Genomic DNA, 17,744 nt, shown 5'->3' on the forward strand with positions numbered 1-17,744 from the left:
TAATTGGACACTGGTCAACAAAGTCAATGGGATACTTTTCTGAATTACTGTGCAGTTGATCACTCATGCTCCCTAATGGACCAACAGGTTCCTGCACTCCCCAGAGCCTGGCCTCGGTGAGCTTCAAACAAATTTAGCTCTTGTGAAAAATGTGGTACCAGGGAATGAAGGTCTAGCTTCATGGGAAAAGGTACAGTACTACAGAGGGCAGCAAAAGGAGTTTCTAGTTACTATCCTGGAGATGTGCTTTAGCCGTGTCCTGGAATGCTGCTTTGTATCAGTGAGAGCAATGTGATCTCCAGATCCATCCAGCACTTGTCTCTAGTGAGACTGCCAACAAGAAAGCTAAAACTTGGTGCCAATTACGAGTTGTGAGGGTTTGGTGATTTTTTTTTTTTTTGTGTCTTAAATAAGAAATGTGGCCTGAGATGACTTAAGACATTCCACACAGACACTTAATCCTCACATGCTAGATTTAGGTTCTTACTAACCTGCTTGAGATTTGGTTTGGTGACCCAGAAATGAGAGGCTCAATGTCCCCTGAACCCCCTCCCACCCCTCAGTTTTGTGCAGGATCTGTTATTATATAGCTACAGTAAGAGTGTGAGGTATGGTACAACGTGGCAAGCTGTTCGTGATCTGTGTTGGTTTTATTACAAATGGTGCAGCATCAAGTTTTCAAGTAAGTCTATGTTTGTTTTTTAAAACTATGCACAATTGTCCAGTTTTTAGTTTAATCGAAACCATACAAAATACAAATGCCCATGTTAATGTAGCTACTTTCAGACAATACATTCAAAACCACTGAAAAACAAAGCCTCTCCAGTTACAAACATGAACAAATGATGTTACGGAGCCTTGACTTCTATTGTTAATCCAACCCTTTCTCTAGCACACCCCAGCTGGGCACCATGGGTGGCTGAGCTGCCTACATTGTGCAAGATTTGTCGGCTGGACCCTGGGAAGGAGGAGAAGGCCCTATGCTAGGATTTGTTTTTGGAAGAACAATAGGTTTTGGCCTAAGAGCAGGAGGTTTCAGCTGCACTCCCATTCTAGGGGCCACCATGGGCTTGAAAGTACTCATGGTGTCACTGGAAGAACTAGTGCTACGGCGGATCTGAGGCTCAGAGCTCCTTAGAACAACGCTGTGGAGAGGGCTGAGCGACTCGGTGGAGGTGGCAGGTGTGGGGGAGTTCTTCATTTGCTCCAAGGTGTCCAACACGACATCAGGGGCATGTTTGGCCGAGCTCTGCCGCTCCAGCTCACGGAGCTCGTTCAGTGCCGTGTTCATCGTCTCCTCGATGTCCTGGGTCAGAGCACAAGAGAGAGCAGCATGTCATTCGCATTGCTACTGAATGCCAGAGGAGCAGGGGAAGGGGGAAGGAAATGCATTCATTAATTCACCAACCATCCTCTAACAGTTATGATAGTGCTAAAATCAATTTCCACCAGATTTATTTGAAAGATGTTATGACTGACAACATGGCAGCTTTGGGTGGACATTACAAACATTTAACCTTGTTCATATGACACAATCAAAAAAAGGTGTTACGCCAAAATCTGCAAGCCATTTATGGATTGTCAGGACAACCGATGTTTGCTTAGCAGTGTTTTAGTGCTGAAGATTTCTGTCATCTCTTGGGTACTGACAATTGTAAAGATTTTAGTCCATTTGCTCACTCTTAGCTAACTGCTCTGCTCATCTAAAGCCTCAGGTGTTCAGGGTCTGTATTCCTTCACCTGGATTACAAAACTGTGGCAGCCTGAGGGCTGCCACAAAGGAGATCACTCTCCCTTGGAGGGTGTGGAGCTCATGAGCTGTTTTCAAGGTGGCAGCCTTGCCCTCTGGGAGGCGTTTCTAAGTGACTTCCCTGTACTTGTGGCGAGGTAACTGAAACATGCCTGTGAGTCTTTGCTGCAGAATGAAGATTGTTCCTCCCTGATTTGTCGTTTCTACCATTCCTACTTTCTCTGTTCTCCTATTGGTGTATCTTGGACCCACTGGTTGTTTTCTTAATCCATGCCCTGATTGGTCCAAGTTCTTGGCCCCGCCTTCAGAAAAGGGTATAAAAGTCTGGTCCCCTGAGCATCTGGGTTCTTCGGACCCCAGGAGCTCCTGAATAAAGGAGACCCTAGGAAAAGAAGAGTGTGGTGTTTCCTGGAGTCTCATGACTTTCCCCTGGACCAAGGCTGCCTTGGCAGCCCTTCACAAGAAAGCTGATTCACTCTCTCCAAATCCGAGAGTGCCTGTGTGTCTGGAGCACAGAGTGCCTTGATAAAGGCACTTCTGCCAGGGACTGCCACGGCACCTTGAAGGCCCACTGGGCCCCCTAGGCCGCGGCACAAAACCTGGTTTTCTAAGGAAATAAAGTCTGTATGCCTATCAATTCTTCTCTCCTCTTGTGTCAGTGAGTTAAATCTTAAACAGAAAAAAACTGTAAGATACTGGTCAGTATGCATATCTAAGAAAACCTATTTTCTTCATCAGGATTTCAGGCCTGAAGGCTAAAAGAATGCACCAAGACACTAGGTCACTGCTTTTCAGTGGTATTGAGATACAACTAAGCTAAAAATATCACGGTCTCTGCCTGTTCACACTGACTTTCACATAGTTTAATCCAAGTTTGGGTTCTCTCACCAGTCTAAGCATAAAAAAAAGATATCTTAAGCCAAACAGTGCTGTTCCAGGAAAGTAAATGAGTATCTTAGAATAAAATAAAACAGTAAAAACACTTGCACTTTCTAACCCTAACATGTGATTTCTGACTCAAGCATGCCAGTCCCTTCTATTCCTCACTGGAAGCAGAGTTTGAAAGCAAGCATTACCAGTACATTAAATTTTAAAACATGAGTGCCAGTGTTATTGTAAAATGTGTTTGCAATCATGGAGCACCCTCAGGGTGCTCCTAGTAATCACGTTATCCTATCTAGACAAAATGCGAGTTCTGAAGACAGAGGTATCTATTTACTCAAGAGCTGTTACCGGCTCAGTACAACACACCAATTTGATGATCAGGGTGCTCCCTACTCCATTATCTTCACCTCTTCACTGCCAGGAATGAGATGGGTGACTGTTCACACAGACATAAGATGGCCCACAATTTATGCAGCTGCAACATCTTGCACATCAGGTTCTACTACACACATCAAATCAACACACAGTAGGAACTGTATGAAAACAGTTATAAAATCCACATAATATATAAAATCCACAAGATTTTATATATTATCCACTATAAAATCCACAAGACTGTGGACTGTAAATCTGCTTTGAATGGCAATGTTTGCTACTAGCCAGTCAGAGCACTTTTCTGTTTACCACAACACTGACATATAACTGAGCACTAATTACATGCAACTCAGAATAGGCCAGCCTTCAACAGAGCATAGCGATCTATGTAGCTGTTGTAATACTCTCCTAGTGTTCTGTATGGCAGAGGCAATTTCATTACACTACAATGGGAAATAATTTCTTTTTATTGCTTCTGCAATGTTTTACTCCCCTTTGTGCTGCTTCTATTCAGGATTACTTTATGCATCTTCTTTCAAACACACACTGTTTGGAAACCCAAGTAGGATATTCCCCTGCACACACCTTCCCACCAGTGCACGTGCTCTGTGCTATGCTATTCAATGAGATTTGCTGCTTAGAAAATCAGACAGTGCCATAAATGAAAAAGACACAAACCTGAGCTATTGACTCTGGGTCCAGTGGCTTATGGTCATTGAAACCTGTGTACTGACCAGAAGATGTAGACCTTCTAATGGGAGGGCTATCAATCTTCTTCAGCGAATCATGCCTGCTGATGTTAGTGAGGCTGCCATGGCCAGGCCTGCGCCGCCGTTCAGGGCTGTCGGCGTTGAGGTTGCGGTTCTGAAGGAGGGCTCTGGGACTGCAGTGAGTTGCCAGGTTGGGGGAGCCCAGCTCCATGGCCGAGTTGGAGAGAGGGTGGGGTGGATGGACTGGGCAGTGGCCATCACTGCCCCTGCCTGGGCGTCTTAGGGGAGGTGGAGGTTCCGATCTCTTTCTTTGCCTGCACCAGGGGAGAAGTGATGGTAGAACAACTTGTGGTGACCCATCATAAGCATGTGGAGGAGTAATTACTGTGTCAGCTGAGCAGTGAGCAGGACTACTGAAAATGTGTTACGCTGAAGCTTACCTTCCTAAATACACATCTGAATGACGGTCAGTAGGAGAGTTAATATCCTTTGATGATGACTTGTCCTCAGTTATGGGTCCGCTGCTGGCCTCACTGTCTGCTTTTTGGCTCAGTGTATCTGAGAAAGTATCATCCCTGAACAGAAGACAGGTGGTGAGATGAGAAGGGAGTGAGTCAAGTATGACAGAGCACCTTGGTGCTCTCAGATTTTAATCCCCTTAAAAAAAGCAGACATGTTATAAATGCACTGCAGCCTTTGCACATCTCCTAAAATTGTTTATAATTCTTCTGTTTACTGAGCTCTTTACACTTTGAGTGTACATAACCTTTCTCTAAAGAACGTTGTCATCCTTGGCAAAGCACATGCCTAATACTGCAAAACAAGAGGTCAGGGCTGCATTTCCCCACCCAGCTCTTGGTATTCTGAAGTTAAAAGTCAGCAACTGCTACAAAGAGATAGTCAAATCCAAATAGGTGCAGCAGTATCTGTCTCTGAATGTACTGGGAATGTATGCATAGAAGTAGCTTATCCTAATAGTAGTTTTTGATGGAGCTTTCAACTCAGAGCAATAAAGACAGGTATCCTGCATAGAAGGTAAGTGTTTAATCTATCTGACTCTTTAAACCACTGACCCATTTGGAAAATACTGCTAAGCACTTTAGACTTTACACCCCGCCAAGAACCCAGTCACACCAGATACTGCTTACATATCCTGCACCACTATGTACTGGTGAGGGACAAGGCCATCAATCCCATTGTGCCTTCCTTCCCACCAGTCTTCAGATGCTCGGTGATAGAGCAGAAGGGAAGCTCCTTTCTTGAAAGAGAGTTCTCGTGCAGATCTTCCAACATAGTCAAACTTGGCAATAGCTTCTATGGGCTCGCACTCTGGGTGGGAAGAAGAACAATTATCAGATTCTGTATTGCTCACTTTGGTTTAATAAACCCCATTTTGCATTTTCTCAGTGCTCATTTTGACAGAGATCAACTGAAGGAAGGTAGACTTCAGGTAGTGGTTACAATGTGCCCCTTACAAAGAAACATAATCAATCTGTGTCCCAGGTTTGAAACGTCTGGGTTGCTTCAGGAGCTGCAGGAAACAGCAGCATACTCAAATGTTACAGCTGCCTTTGGGAGAGAGGCCTCTGCCTCCTGCTGGAAGGGCTCCTACATGGCTGGAGAATGAGATGGAGGCCAGGCAATAAAGATTTCTGAAAATAAAATGAACAAACTCAGATGAATAATCAAAGGCCCAAGGAACCAGGATGGTAAGGGAAAATAGGAGTGCTTTTGCCATCTGCAGTGGCAAAGGAAGGAAGACAAGATTAGCCTGTGGATGAGTAGGGATACCCTGCCTAACTGGGCCATGGAATTTATGTCTTTTACGTGACGAGCATGCAGACCTACTGAAACCTAGTGTTTAACACAGCACCAAAGCCTCGTGCTTTAATCCACTCCCTTAATGCCCTTTTGGAGTGACACAAGACGGCTCCAGACCACAGGGACAGTCCCTGTGTGGCCTCAAGTTGCTGAAAGCAGCTCTGCCTTTTCTAAAATTCTGAGCTGCCCTGGTTTCTGCAGGGAAGGCTGGTGTTTTCTGAAGCCAAACACTGGCTTACAGGAGTCCTGGCTAATCCTCTGCTAGAATACTGGTAAATTCAGCCTTAGGCTGGAAATGGGCTCCATCCTGTAACCTGTGCTGGGATGGAGACCTCCTGATGTCAGCAAAGGGGCCCTGCAGGTATGGCCAGAGCTGTGCCCAGGCATCCAGCAAAAACCTGTGATTTTAACAAGCTCTTATTTCATCTGCATAAAACCAAAAGTACCTGAGCTCTAACAGACTAAATTTTGTCATCAAAGTCTCAGAACATAAAGAAAAACCTGCAAAATACAGATCTGAAAATCACATATTCTGATGATTCCAGTAACTCAAGAGTCCCTGAAATGACTAATTTCTTCACATAATTAGAGCAATATTTAGATGGAAATTAACATCTGGGCTAATGACTAGCATAGCAACTTTCTGTCTGGTGCAAATTAAAATTGCTGAGGTTGTAATTCCCAAAGAACCAAACTGGTAATGAAAGCCACTGTCCCTTTATGACAACATTTTGCACAGGAATGTCTTTTTTAAATTAGTTTTGTTCTACGGTGTGAAAGCATAATGACAGCACCTTTATTGAGGTTGTAGTTTGCAGCTCATTTTTTAATAACTTGCCCAGCCTGCAGAAGACTGTCTTGTGGTTTGCTGCTTCTGCAGTCACGTTAAGCGTTCTTGTCAGTGACAAACTGCAGTTGTTTAGAAGTTACTAACTCAGAAACTTTACAGAGATGGAATACAGTGATATGGGAAATTCACTGTTACCAACACAAAAGTAATGAATGGTGGCAGAAATTATTTCAATTATATAAATACAAATAAGAATCTAGCAATAACAGTATTAATTCCTGAAAATGCATCCCTACTGGATGGCTGTAGATGACCATATTCTCTTTCCTGCTCTTCGTCTTTTTCCTCCCTTTCTCTCTTCTGCTTTGTCTTGCCTCTGCTCTGGACCATTGACCTGGCAGCAACAATGCAGGATCTAACCACTGGTATTATTTTTTGTTTTCTTCCCTTGCCTTGCCTGGGCAAAGCACAACTATCATATTCTACCCCATACTTTGCTTTGAAGTTTGTTGTGGGAGGGAAGAGCTTGTGAGCCAGCACCTTTGAATATCAAATGTACTGTGACTTGTGAGTCAGCACCTTTGGTTGTGTGTTTTGGGAGTTGAGAACTTACTGAAGTGTACTCTACAAAATTAAGGACTTGTTCACCTCCACTCTTGTGGAAGCCTGTTGTAAGAAATTTAAGGGTGTGTTAGCTAGTACCTTTTGAGTCTAAATATTGGGCTGGTGGCAGAAGTTATGGTGACTGTACAATAAAACATGAGAGTTCCCTGATATGTATCCAATGTCTTTGTTCAGCCTGATGAGAATTTGTAACAAACATCATGGCCCCTAGGAATATCTCACTCACCGGCTTCCCCTGGTGGGTGGGGCTGAAGGGTTTCTTCTTTTATGTTTTTAAGCAAAGAAAATATAAAGTTGACATAGAAAGAAACATTTTGGAAAACTGGGAAACCTCTAATGGTGGTGTGATATTATTATATGCTACCCTGTAGTCATTCCTACAGTCTCTCTTTAACAGAAAATGCAGATGCCACAAAGCAACCGTAAGACATAGAAAATGAAAAGAGGTAAAACCAAACATGCCTGTTTATCTTGCATAGTCTTTAAGAGGGCAATATGAAATGGCAATAACGTAACACAAAAAAACACAATTCTTCTTCTCCTATCATGTGCATTGCTTGTGGAATTTGTTATAAGGAAATACTGGAATCAGGCAGGAGTGAAAAGGAGCAGATATTTGTATGAACACTGTTCTCAGATTACAGCTGATTTATGGGTTATGGTAGAGTTGGTCAAGAATTCAGAAATAAAACCTCCCAGGCTTTAGAGAGCAAGTGACTGCACTAACAGTCAACACTTTAAAATGTTTAAAAAAAAAAAAAAAAAAAAAGTCAACCGAACAAAAAACTTTTACAGTAAATCATAAAATCCCAAATTTCCTGCACATATTATCCTTAGACAATCTCCACAGTTACACTGGATTGATAGACAAGCCCCTAAACTGATTAGCTATGGAATTTCCTGTTTCTCTGCTGACTTTAATAGACCATACAGTATCCCACAATTGAGTATACAGGTTTTTTTATTTACAAATTAGTGGACTAAACTAGAAATAGTTCTACTTGCCCAGTGGAATTATGCTTATCTAAGTGTGGTGTGCAGTGAGAATCCTGTTTATTGTATCCTTCTACCACCTGCAAGACTCACATACTTTCCCAGAGGTCTGAATGATATTGTCCCACTGGAACCAGCTGTATGAATTGTTAATGCACCCATCATGGATGTGACTTTTGAGACATGTACCTCAGATTGCCTGGGTAACAAATCCCAGTAGATTTCACAGAGATTTCGTAATGAGGACAAAAAATTAGTTCAGACAGGTTTTCCTACTGTGAAAGGGGTGTTTTCATCTCTTTATACACAGAGATAACTTTCCTACAACAAACAGTACTGAGACCACACTTAAATAGTAATTCACCTTGTTACAGGTCAAGCTTTAATAGTGAAAACCAAAGTACCATGACAGTTACTCCTACACATAAATGCATTTTGGGAAGTTAAGCCATTTAGTATCAAGGTTACTGAATGACAGACCAGTATTTCCCACAAGCTAAGGAAATGAAAGCTAAATTTGGGGTCTGTAACTCAAATGCTGTGTGGTACTGAATGTCTAACAGTAAAATTGACAGCTTGGAGGGAAGTGTAATTGCACTGCTCTGTCCACATCTGTGGGCATTCACCTAAAACAGCAAGAAGTATTTGATGACATACAGGATCTCACCAGCTATCATCTCTAGTTAATCAGGCAATGCTATGGAAGTAAAAAATTAGGACAAACTGAAGAACTGTGGGAAAAACTTCTGCTGCTTGGGAGAGCAGAAAGGGCAGAAGAAACGTGTTAGTTTTAGTTTTGGGATTGGAGTGTCTGATGTAGACCTAACCTCCCTACAGAGGTGATGGCACTGAATTGCCCTCTGCCTCAGGGCTCAAGGAGTTAAGGAAAGGAGGGGACACCATCCCCTGCACTTTTTCTAGGGGAGTTGCTGTTCCTTTGCTCTGTACTTCATCAGTTCTCCCAGGTAAACCCTGTCTGTTGGGAATAAATTATATCCTTGAGCTCCCCAGGAAGATGCTATTTCTCTCTTTCTTTATCTTCTTCTGTATCCCATCAGAGAATAGAGTGGTTTTGCAAATTTCAAAGTCCTGTCCTCAGCACAGCAGTTCTCCGACTGGGAAGAGCAAAAGCAAAGAAGTGTTGCAAGGTGTTGACAAAACAGAATTTGGCCAAGTGTCGATCACAGCATGCACTACTTAAGAGCAAGAAAATGATTATGTGTTGGGAACACAACAACAACTTACCGTCTGACATGTCCCTGTAAGTTTTGTTTTCAGCAGAAATACCATCTAAAGTTTTATCCTACATTTATGAGATATCTATGAAGAATATGGTATTAATTTTATAAAGAAATTCCTCTGTCTTACTTCTTCAGGAAATGTTTACTTCCTTTGCAAACAGATCTAGTCACTCTTTACTATATGACTCCAAAAAGAATAAAAAATCGCCATCAATTTGAAGGTAAAGGAAATTTGCTAACAGCTGTTTCAGTAAAACATGAACAATGTCCTTTGAATCTTTACTGCAGAGACATTTGCAGGTAAAAGGTTTGTCTGCAGCAAAATTACAGATTGATTTTTTTTTTGTGTCTCAGCTTGAGTGCAAATCTGAACTTCACAAATTAAATTTCCTTTCCAGATTTAGGAGAAAGGAAAAACTTATACATTTTCCTTATCAAGATACTTTCTGCATATCTAAAAAAAGCCTGAAAACACCACAGTAAAATGCAGCTCCTTTTCTTTCCTGCTTCCCTCTCCAGTGATCAACTGAAATACATGAACATCAGTAAACTTAGGGGAAAAAATCCACAACAATTTATATGCTTAAAATAAAGCAGTTGTGAAGTATTTAAATGCTCATTTATATGTGCTAGTCCTTTCCCCTGCCACTCTACTGCATTTTACCTCTGTGGACATAATATAATTTTAAATTTTGAAAGTCTTGTTTTTTTCTGAATTATAATGAACATTTCTAGCACTACTGACACAGCCTCTACAAATGGGTCTTTTCTAGTAGGAATAGAGAGAGCCACTTGCAGTTTAACTTTATAGCAACAGTAAGTAAAATAAATCCGTTTGGTTTTGATTGTAACCTTTGGATTATGTTTCAATGACCTTGTAATTCCTGTGGGGTAGGCTTCCTGGTCTTATGTATGTATACAACATTTTAGCATAAAACTAATCAGATTTTCAACATGAATAAAACCACCTTAGCATTTATAGAATCTGCTTCTTCCATGTCCTAACAGAGGGAACCATGTAAATACTACGTGTCCAATCAATACAGCAGCAAAGCGGCATCTCCCCTTCTCTCTCTCCACATCCAGCTGGCAGTGATGCATCCAGCTTATAATCAATGAATCAATCACATTAAACCCCCCAAATACTCTAGACCCTTTAGTAGAAGGGGTTTTTAAATCCATCGTATGTCAATCAGTGAGTCTCATGAAGTCCAATAAGCAAAATGAAAAATTCTCACCTCTTCTCGTATCTGGTGTAAATAATATTTTTTAAAAGGAACTGTCCAGAGCACAAACACATGAATGTATGTGCAAAGAGAGAGTGAGTGCATTTAATTTAAAGTTTGTAACCTACGTTAGAAAAATGTGCTATTACAACAGAAAGCCATATTCATGCAAAAAAATAGTTTAGAGCTTGCAGGTTGGAAATTGAAGACCAAGAGGTTTTGTGTGCAGTCCAGGCTTGTTAATCTTCAGCTTTGCAGGAGTATTTATCTAGCTTATAAATATTTTTGTGCTAACAATTATTTCTCTGTAAACACAAATGTCCACTTCCTTTTGGGACTGAATTAATTAAAAAGGCGTGATGAAGCAACTAGAATTAAACTACTGGGTGATCTGGTGAACAAAACCACATCTTGAGCAGCTAAATCTTTTAACAGAACTTTGTCTTGTTGACAGGTATTCTCTTGAGGGTTTGTCTTCCCCAGTGACACAGTCACAATACAAGTAATACTACGACAGGAATGTAGAACTGATATAAGAACACAGTGGTGGGGTACAGCCCATGATGATTGAGGCACACATGATGCATCATGCCATGCCACAGTCTTGCTCCTCTGGATCCTGCTGATGTTTTCATCTTTCCTAGGTATGGCTTTGAAGTAACTGCTTTTGATGGCTGCTGGAAAGCTGCACTTCTCCATGTCACTGTGCCTTTGTCTCTCTGTTTGGTCATGGGACCCTGAAGTTGGCCTCAATATACTGAACTGGTGTGTCATCTACACTTCACTTGTGCTCTGAATGAGAGACAGGCAGACTTCCTCAGCTTCCACTCTTGCGTCATACCTCCAATGGAAGAAGAGGTTCTTCTAAAATATAGCTATACTGTCTTGGAAAAATAAGGTGCAATTATGAGTTTGTTCACACTGCTTAGAAGAGATGTGTTGTAGAAAGATGGTGGGTTTAGTTGTACTGAGCTGGTCAAGAAGAAACCATGCACAGCCTGTCCTGTAGAGCTGTTGTATTCCCTGCTGCACAGGCATGGCTATACACCCAGGCAGAAGACTGAGATTTCTCTCCAACTCTCAGTTTTTCCTCCTTCTGTAGCGTCTGCCCACCCAAATGTCCCTCCTCTCCAAACAGCTGCACTGACAGATTCTGCCTGTCCCTCCTCACCTTGGCAAAGGGGAAGAGACAGACAATCTGTCACTGACAGCTTGTGTACGTGACAGAGCAGACGGGTACAGCTAGAGTGGAACTATTGTTTACTTTGCTCTGTGTGCAATGGGACCAGTGTAGTCAGATTTCCTATATATATACACCTTCCTGTTTCCCTTCCCTACAGCAATTGTCCCAGCTCCTAAACAGTATCCCTTATGACATTATTAAAAAAAAAAAAAATCCTTTTCTGCTGTAGCTCTTTTCCTCCCCTTTCCTCTGCTCTGTCTTCTCCTCTTCCTTCCTCCACATATCCTCTGAAACGGACAAGGGGAAGCTTTTGTTTCTACTGCTGCTAAGTGCACGTGTGCTGGTTGCTCTCTCTGGGTTGCCTGCTGCAACAATTTTGAGAATCCTTTTCTATCTGTTAAATTTGCTTGAAACTTGGCAGAAGTTACTGTGAGGGACATCTGAAGGATGGTCAAACTGTCATAGTCGAATACACATTTATGACCTGGATATAAAGAATTAATATAATAGAGTTGCATCAATTTTTTGATCATACCCAGAAGTATATGTGACTGATATTTACAGAAAATTATTACTGTTCAAAAGTTTCACTGTGGGGGGTACACACGTTTTTCAGCTGTTATAAATACCTTGGAGAGAGCAGCTTTTAAATTCATGTAAAAATAGAGTCTGAATGGCAAATATCCTCTAGCTGCAATATTTAACTTCTGAGAAGTTTAGTTTCTGTAGACAAAAGAGTCACTAAAAACGTAATGTTGTGTCAGAAAATAATATGTGCTGACTGAAATAGTTTCTCTCTTGCCCTTCCTGTGACTGGGCAAATCAGGAGAGAACAAGGAAACAGCTGGTCAAACACAGATGAATCAAGAGTGCAAAAGCACACAAACAGAGATTAAAGATCTGCTACAGTACACCAGGACTGAAATTTCCTTCTTTCAAATAAGGCACAATGAGGAAAGGAAGAAGGTCTCCTGCCTTGAACACCTGTAGAACTTACTCCCAGGAAAGGCACAGTAATGTAACAGACTCACCATCTTCACTGGTGTGGGGCTCTGTACTGGCATCCTGGTCCACCTCCTCTAATGTACCATGTTCACTGTATGGGCTGTCACTGGAGGGAAGCAGAAAGTTGAGGAGAGAGAGGAACCACATACATCAAAAATATGCCACCTCCATGAGATTATTTAAAATTATTCTTATAATGTTACAAAGTTATTATTATCCTAGTGTGCTATGAATACATAATTAATAAAGAAGTCTACATAGGTTTCCTTGAAACAAAATTCAGGAATTAAGAAGCCCTCAGAACATTTGATTCCTTTATAAATAAAAAGTGTGTGCTTTTGCTGTGAAGTGTTTGTCCTGGTTTTGGCTGGGATAGAGTTAATTTTCTTCCAAGTAGCTGATACAGTGCTGTGTTTTGCATTTAGGATGAGAATAATGTTGATAACAAACTGATGTTTTAGTTGCTCCCGAGCAGTGTTTACACTGAACACCCCATCCCACCTGCAAGTAGACTGGGGGACACAAGAAGCTGGGACGAGACACAGCCAGGACATCTGACCCCAAACACCCAAATGGGTATTACAGACCACATGGTGTCATGCTCAGTGTATAAAACTGGGACAAAGCTGGTCAGGGGCTGCTGCTTGGGCACTGGCTGGACACCTATCAGTGATGATAAGCAACTGCATTGTGCATCCCTTGTTTTGCATATCCTAATTATTGTTATTTCCCTTTTTTTCCCTGTCCTATTAAACTGTCTTCATTTCAACACATGAATTTTACTTTTTTTTTTCCAATTGTCCCACCCATCTCACTGTGGGGGAGTGAGTGAGTGGCTGTGTGGTGTTTAGCTACCTTCCCAGTTAGAGCACAACAAAGAAAAGGAGCAGGTATCATAAGCTGAAATTTATCATAGCCAAACAAACAATTTCCTACCTGTCTGCATGCTCTGTACACCCAGAATTCTACCTCTGTCTGGCTGAACACAAAGCAGGTTCCTCCACAAAATGTTGTAGGAAACCTCATCATGATTGCCTTTGCTTCACTTTTTTATACTTGACAATTTACTTTGTGGACCTAAATGCTCTTCTCATTTATCTTCATACTTCTATTGTGTGCAAAAGGAATTCTGTATCACAGGAGTTATCCAGATAACCAGCCTAATGATTTTGTTTAGGAGACAGAAGGATAATATTCTGACTTACCAATAGTCATCTCCAGCCATGCATTTTTCATACACTGGTCCATCAAGTTCTTTCACATCTGGAAAAATAGCCTCATGATGAATGATGATGGTTTTGATTATCTCATTCACATGTGCCTGACAAGACACCTGGTCTTGTATGTCTGGAACAGGCATCAGGGTTGGCCCAAAACAAATGGCCAAGTTGTACGGATCCATCATGTTTTCATCACTGTACTGTGAAAGGCTGTTATAACAGAAAAATCAATAAAAATTGACTTTTCCCCTGTGACTAACCTTATTCTGAAAACTGTAGAAAACTTTTTTTAATCACATCTTAGAGATTTCCTATTGTCATTGACAATCCCACATAAAGTAACAGAACAAAAATCCAAGATTTCTTCAATAGGTTATATACACTATAAACTGAGTTTATACCACATATATGTTAATGTATATGGATGTGTTCAGATGCTACCACATTGAGTGTACGCTTACTTAATGGGCTAACATCAACTGCTGCTGCTTCTATCTCTTCTTTGCTTCAAATGAACTGGATGCAAGGTGGGGACATATTTCTCATTGACCTTGGTGCATCTCTTTCAACAGCTGGCTACAATACTTAGACACACTGAATTATCTTTTGGAGGCAATTAAGTTCTTGCAAAGCCTCTTGTGACTTCTGGTTTTCTGTTTTTACCATACAGCCTAAAATTCCTAAGCACCTTGCTTTCTGCCCACAAACTCCCACAACAGTTTCATTATGGAAGTGTCCAAACAAAAGGCTTTCATTGTTCTTATTAATCAACTTTTGCAAGCTCTCCTTTCTTCCAGAAAATGCAATGTTACTAGTTTTCAATTTTGAATAAGAAATTGCTATCTATTCCCCTGTTTAAAAGCATTGGCATTTTTACTGGAAAAGCTGGCTTTTGAATGGTTCTATGCAGGGCCAGTCAAGCAGAACCTGAAGAGCTGGGATGCCCTATACTATATTGTTCTGTACTCTGAAGCAGCACAGGAATTCTGATGTCTGGTTGTGTTCAAATGCAACACCATGTTCTCTCTAGAAATGGAATTTTAGAGAGTGTTTTCCACGTATGAATAATACATATGCATGAGGCAAACCTTCCAAATGACTACCCTCATAATTAGCTTTTAAAATGAATCACGTTTGCCCCTTTCTTATGCCATGATTAACTATCCTGTCCTGTGTGTTAATTGGAGACATCTTGTTCTTCTGATTTATCAGGTAGTTCAGACTTCATACATGCAAAACTATAAAAATAGATTGCAACGATCATCGTGAAATGTGAAGTTCTGCTGATGGCTGTTAATATGCAGTGCTCCTCAGGGCTCAACAGCAAGGCTGGTACTGTTCAGCATCTCCATGAACAACCTAGACGAGGGGATGGAGTGCACACTCAGCCATTAAAGATGATGACATGCTGGGAAGGGGACAGTAAATGTGCCAAAGGGCAGACACAGGGCTACCATTTAGAAGTACCTTGACAAGATGGAGGAATGGAAAAATGAGAATTCAGTCAAGTCCAACAAAGATGAATGCGAAGTCCTGCCTATGGAAGTTATTCCACAGCATTTGTGGCTATATTAGGAAGTGAAAAGCCAGCAGGTTAAGAGAATTATTTATTCTTTTTCCAACTGGTGGTTGAAAAGTTGCACATGAAGTTCTGTGGCTAGTTTTGAGAGACTGACAAACTGGAACAAGCCCAGAAAAGGACTACTATGGAGATGGCTGGAGAGCTGAAGCATATGAATTATAATCTAAAGCAGAGAGAACTAGGTTTGTTCAGCCTTTAGACAAGAAGGTTACTAGAGAATTCAGCTACAATCTCCTACCATATATAAGATTATAAACAAGAACAAGACAGACACAGGTGCAAAGAGATGTGAGGCACAGCAAGGGATATTCCAATGGAATAAATTTCTTTACTATAAGAGTACCAAGTACTGGGACTGACTGCCTGGAGAAGCTGTGGAGTTGCTGCTGTTTGAGGTTCTTGACTGGCCAAAGCCTTGAGCAACTTGTTCTAACTTTGGAGCTTTTAGCAGGAGGCTACACCAGGTTAGGTCTGCTATGAGACATGATGACTTCATGTGGCCAAGCAGGCATAATTGCATATGCAAAAATCAGAATGGGATTTGCAGGTAGTCAAACAATGGGAATATTTTTCTTGTGGATGCACCAGGAGCAATTTGGAACCAGTAAGGCATTTAGTCTGCTTTCCAAACTGTATTCCTGTGGAGAGCACAGATGTAGCTAACATGACCACGTAACAAGTACAACCCCAGACAGCTCTGGTTGATCTGTATGCCTCTGCAGAGGAGAAGCTGTGATGTCGGCTTTTAAGACATTTACACGGTGTCATTTCTGGGGGGGTGGATTCAGTGTCAAATGAATGGTTATTTTCATTAAACTTTAGATCTCTGCCTCTCTCTTACATACTGTGCTTGAAAGTGGTTCAGAAATTGCTAGAAGAGAGGAAACAGGAACAGCTGTGACTACAGGCATGAACAAATAACCTGGCTCCAAAAGACCCTGTTTCTATAGGAACAGACAGACTGGATGAAATGGGGAAGGTCACAAAGACAGAATGAATCAGCAAAGGGCAAATTTAGAAAAAAAGAGGAAAAAGGTGATAAGAGAACAGATATAAGAGGAAACAGACAAATTGACAGTCGAAAGAGAAAAGTCAGAGTCAGGGCAAAGGGCATATAAGCAAGATTTTCTGTGAAACCATTGAGATCAGCAAAACCAGAGAGGGCTATGAAAGACTGGAGAGAGAAATACAGTTCAATTGCCCAAGCTGTCTTTTCTTTTCTTTTACAGAAAGAAGAAGTTTTTTCTAGGATGATGAGGATGTGAAGACCACCTTCCATTTCACACAACCCTCCTTCCAGCCTGTGTTTTGCAATGTGAGAACCAAGCTACTCTACATCAAAGCATACACAGGGGATGTGTGTTCTCTATAAGCATACACCTGTTATCAGAAAACAGAAGCAGCAAGACAAAGTCTCATCCTGGCAGTGCCTAGCATCAAACAGGTAGTTTGCAGTGCCTGTGTTGCATGAATATACTGGTTTTTTTTCCCCATCAGGAGAAATCAGCTTGAGATAAGGAAAACAAATGCATTTCTAAATTGCATAAACTATTTTTAACGTAGCTACAGTTTGTATTTGTTATTTTTCTTATCAGCTTACTTTGTTGCCAGCTTGAATGCTGTAGACTGCACTCTCCATTTCAGACAACACTTTAATCTGTCTTGTTCAATTTTGGACAAACGGAATTTTAATTTGAATGGAATCTGGCATTTTCATTCTGTTTTCACTGCCAATTAGAAGATCATTTTTTGTGTTAAATGGAGCTCAAATGTGAATTCTTCATAGAGTATGAGTAAACCCAAAGAACTTCAATAGCAGCAAAGGAGAATGGATAAAGATGCAGTACCTGGGTAAGTACTTACTGATTGAGGAAGGCGAAGAGGTATCTCATCACTATCAGGACCGACCTGGGCAAAGTAAGGAGGAGTTTGCGGATGTGAAGAGCCCTCTCATAGAGATTGTCTATTCCTGCAAACAGAAGAATTTTATGTTCCTTTGTATATGATTGTCTGAAAGAGCATTCAGTCAATTTACTCAACTTACTTTGACTCTTTATCATCACATGACTCTAGTCAGTATTGTATAATTTTTGCCAAGTAGAAAAATGAGATGTGGAAGTTCTTCTCCCTCTCATTAAAACCACACAACTTAAAAGTCACAGTTTTTAAAGAAGATACAAATCTGTCTAAGTCAAACCCTGGCCACCTGCTGAGCTTGACAGCTCACAAAACCACAAAATCAGAACATAAATAACCTGAAGGAAGCAAGGAAAGATGTTGGCCATTCCTTTCAAATACAGATGCATTCTCTTTTTTTGAATGCTCACATCAGATATATA

General features: G+C 41.1%; 1 protein-coding gene across 3 annotated transcripts in view; it reads right to left on the minus strand.

Annotated features, from left to right (window-relative positions):
* Positions 1-351: 351 nt before the first annotated feature.
* SRGAP1 (SLIT-ROBO Rho GTPase activating protein 1) overlaps positions 352-17,744 on the minus strand; it is a 145,121-nt gene continuing 127,728 nt past the window's right edge. For all 3 annotated transcript variants that reach the window (XM_083859828.1, XM_083859830.1, XM_083859829.1), the window contains 7 exons: positions 17,269-17,374; positions 13,809-14,033; positions 12,630-12,709; positions 4,869-5,049; positions 4,161-4,295; positions 3,689-4,034; positions 352-1,306 (listed from right to left, as the gene is read on the minus strand). In XM_083859828.1, the coding sequence (XP_083715954.1) occupies positions 929-1,306; positions 3,689-4,034; positions 4,161-4,295; positions 4,869-5,049; positions 12,630-12,709; positions 13,809-14,033; positions 17,269-17,374 (1,451 nt within the window). In that variant the 3' untranslated portion in view covers positions 352-928. The remainder of the gene's footprint in view (positions 1,307-3,688; positions 4,035-4,160; positions 4,296-4,868; positions 5,050-12,629; positions 12,710-13,808; positions 14,034-17,268; positions 17,375-17,744) is intronic.

This window comes from Zosterops lateralis, assembly GCF_965231275.1.
Source record: "Zosterops lateralis genome assembly, chromosome: 4".
Taxonomy (NCBI): Eukaryota; Metazoa; Chordata; class Aves; order Passeriformes; family Zosteropidae; genus Zosterops; species Zosterops lateralis.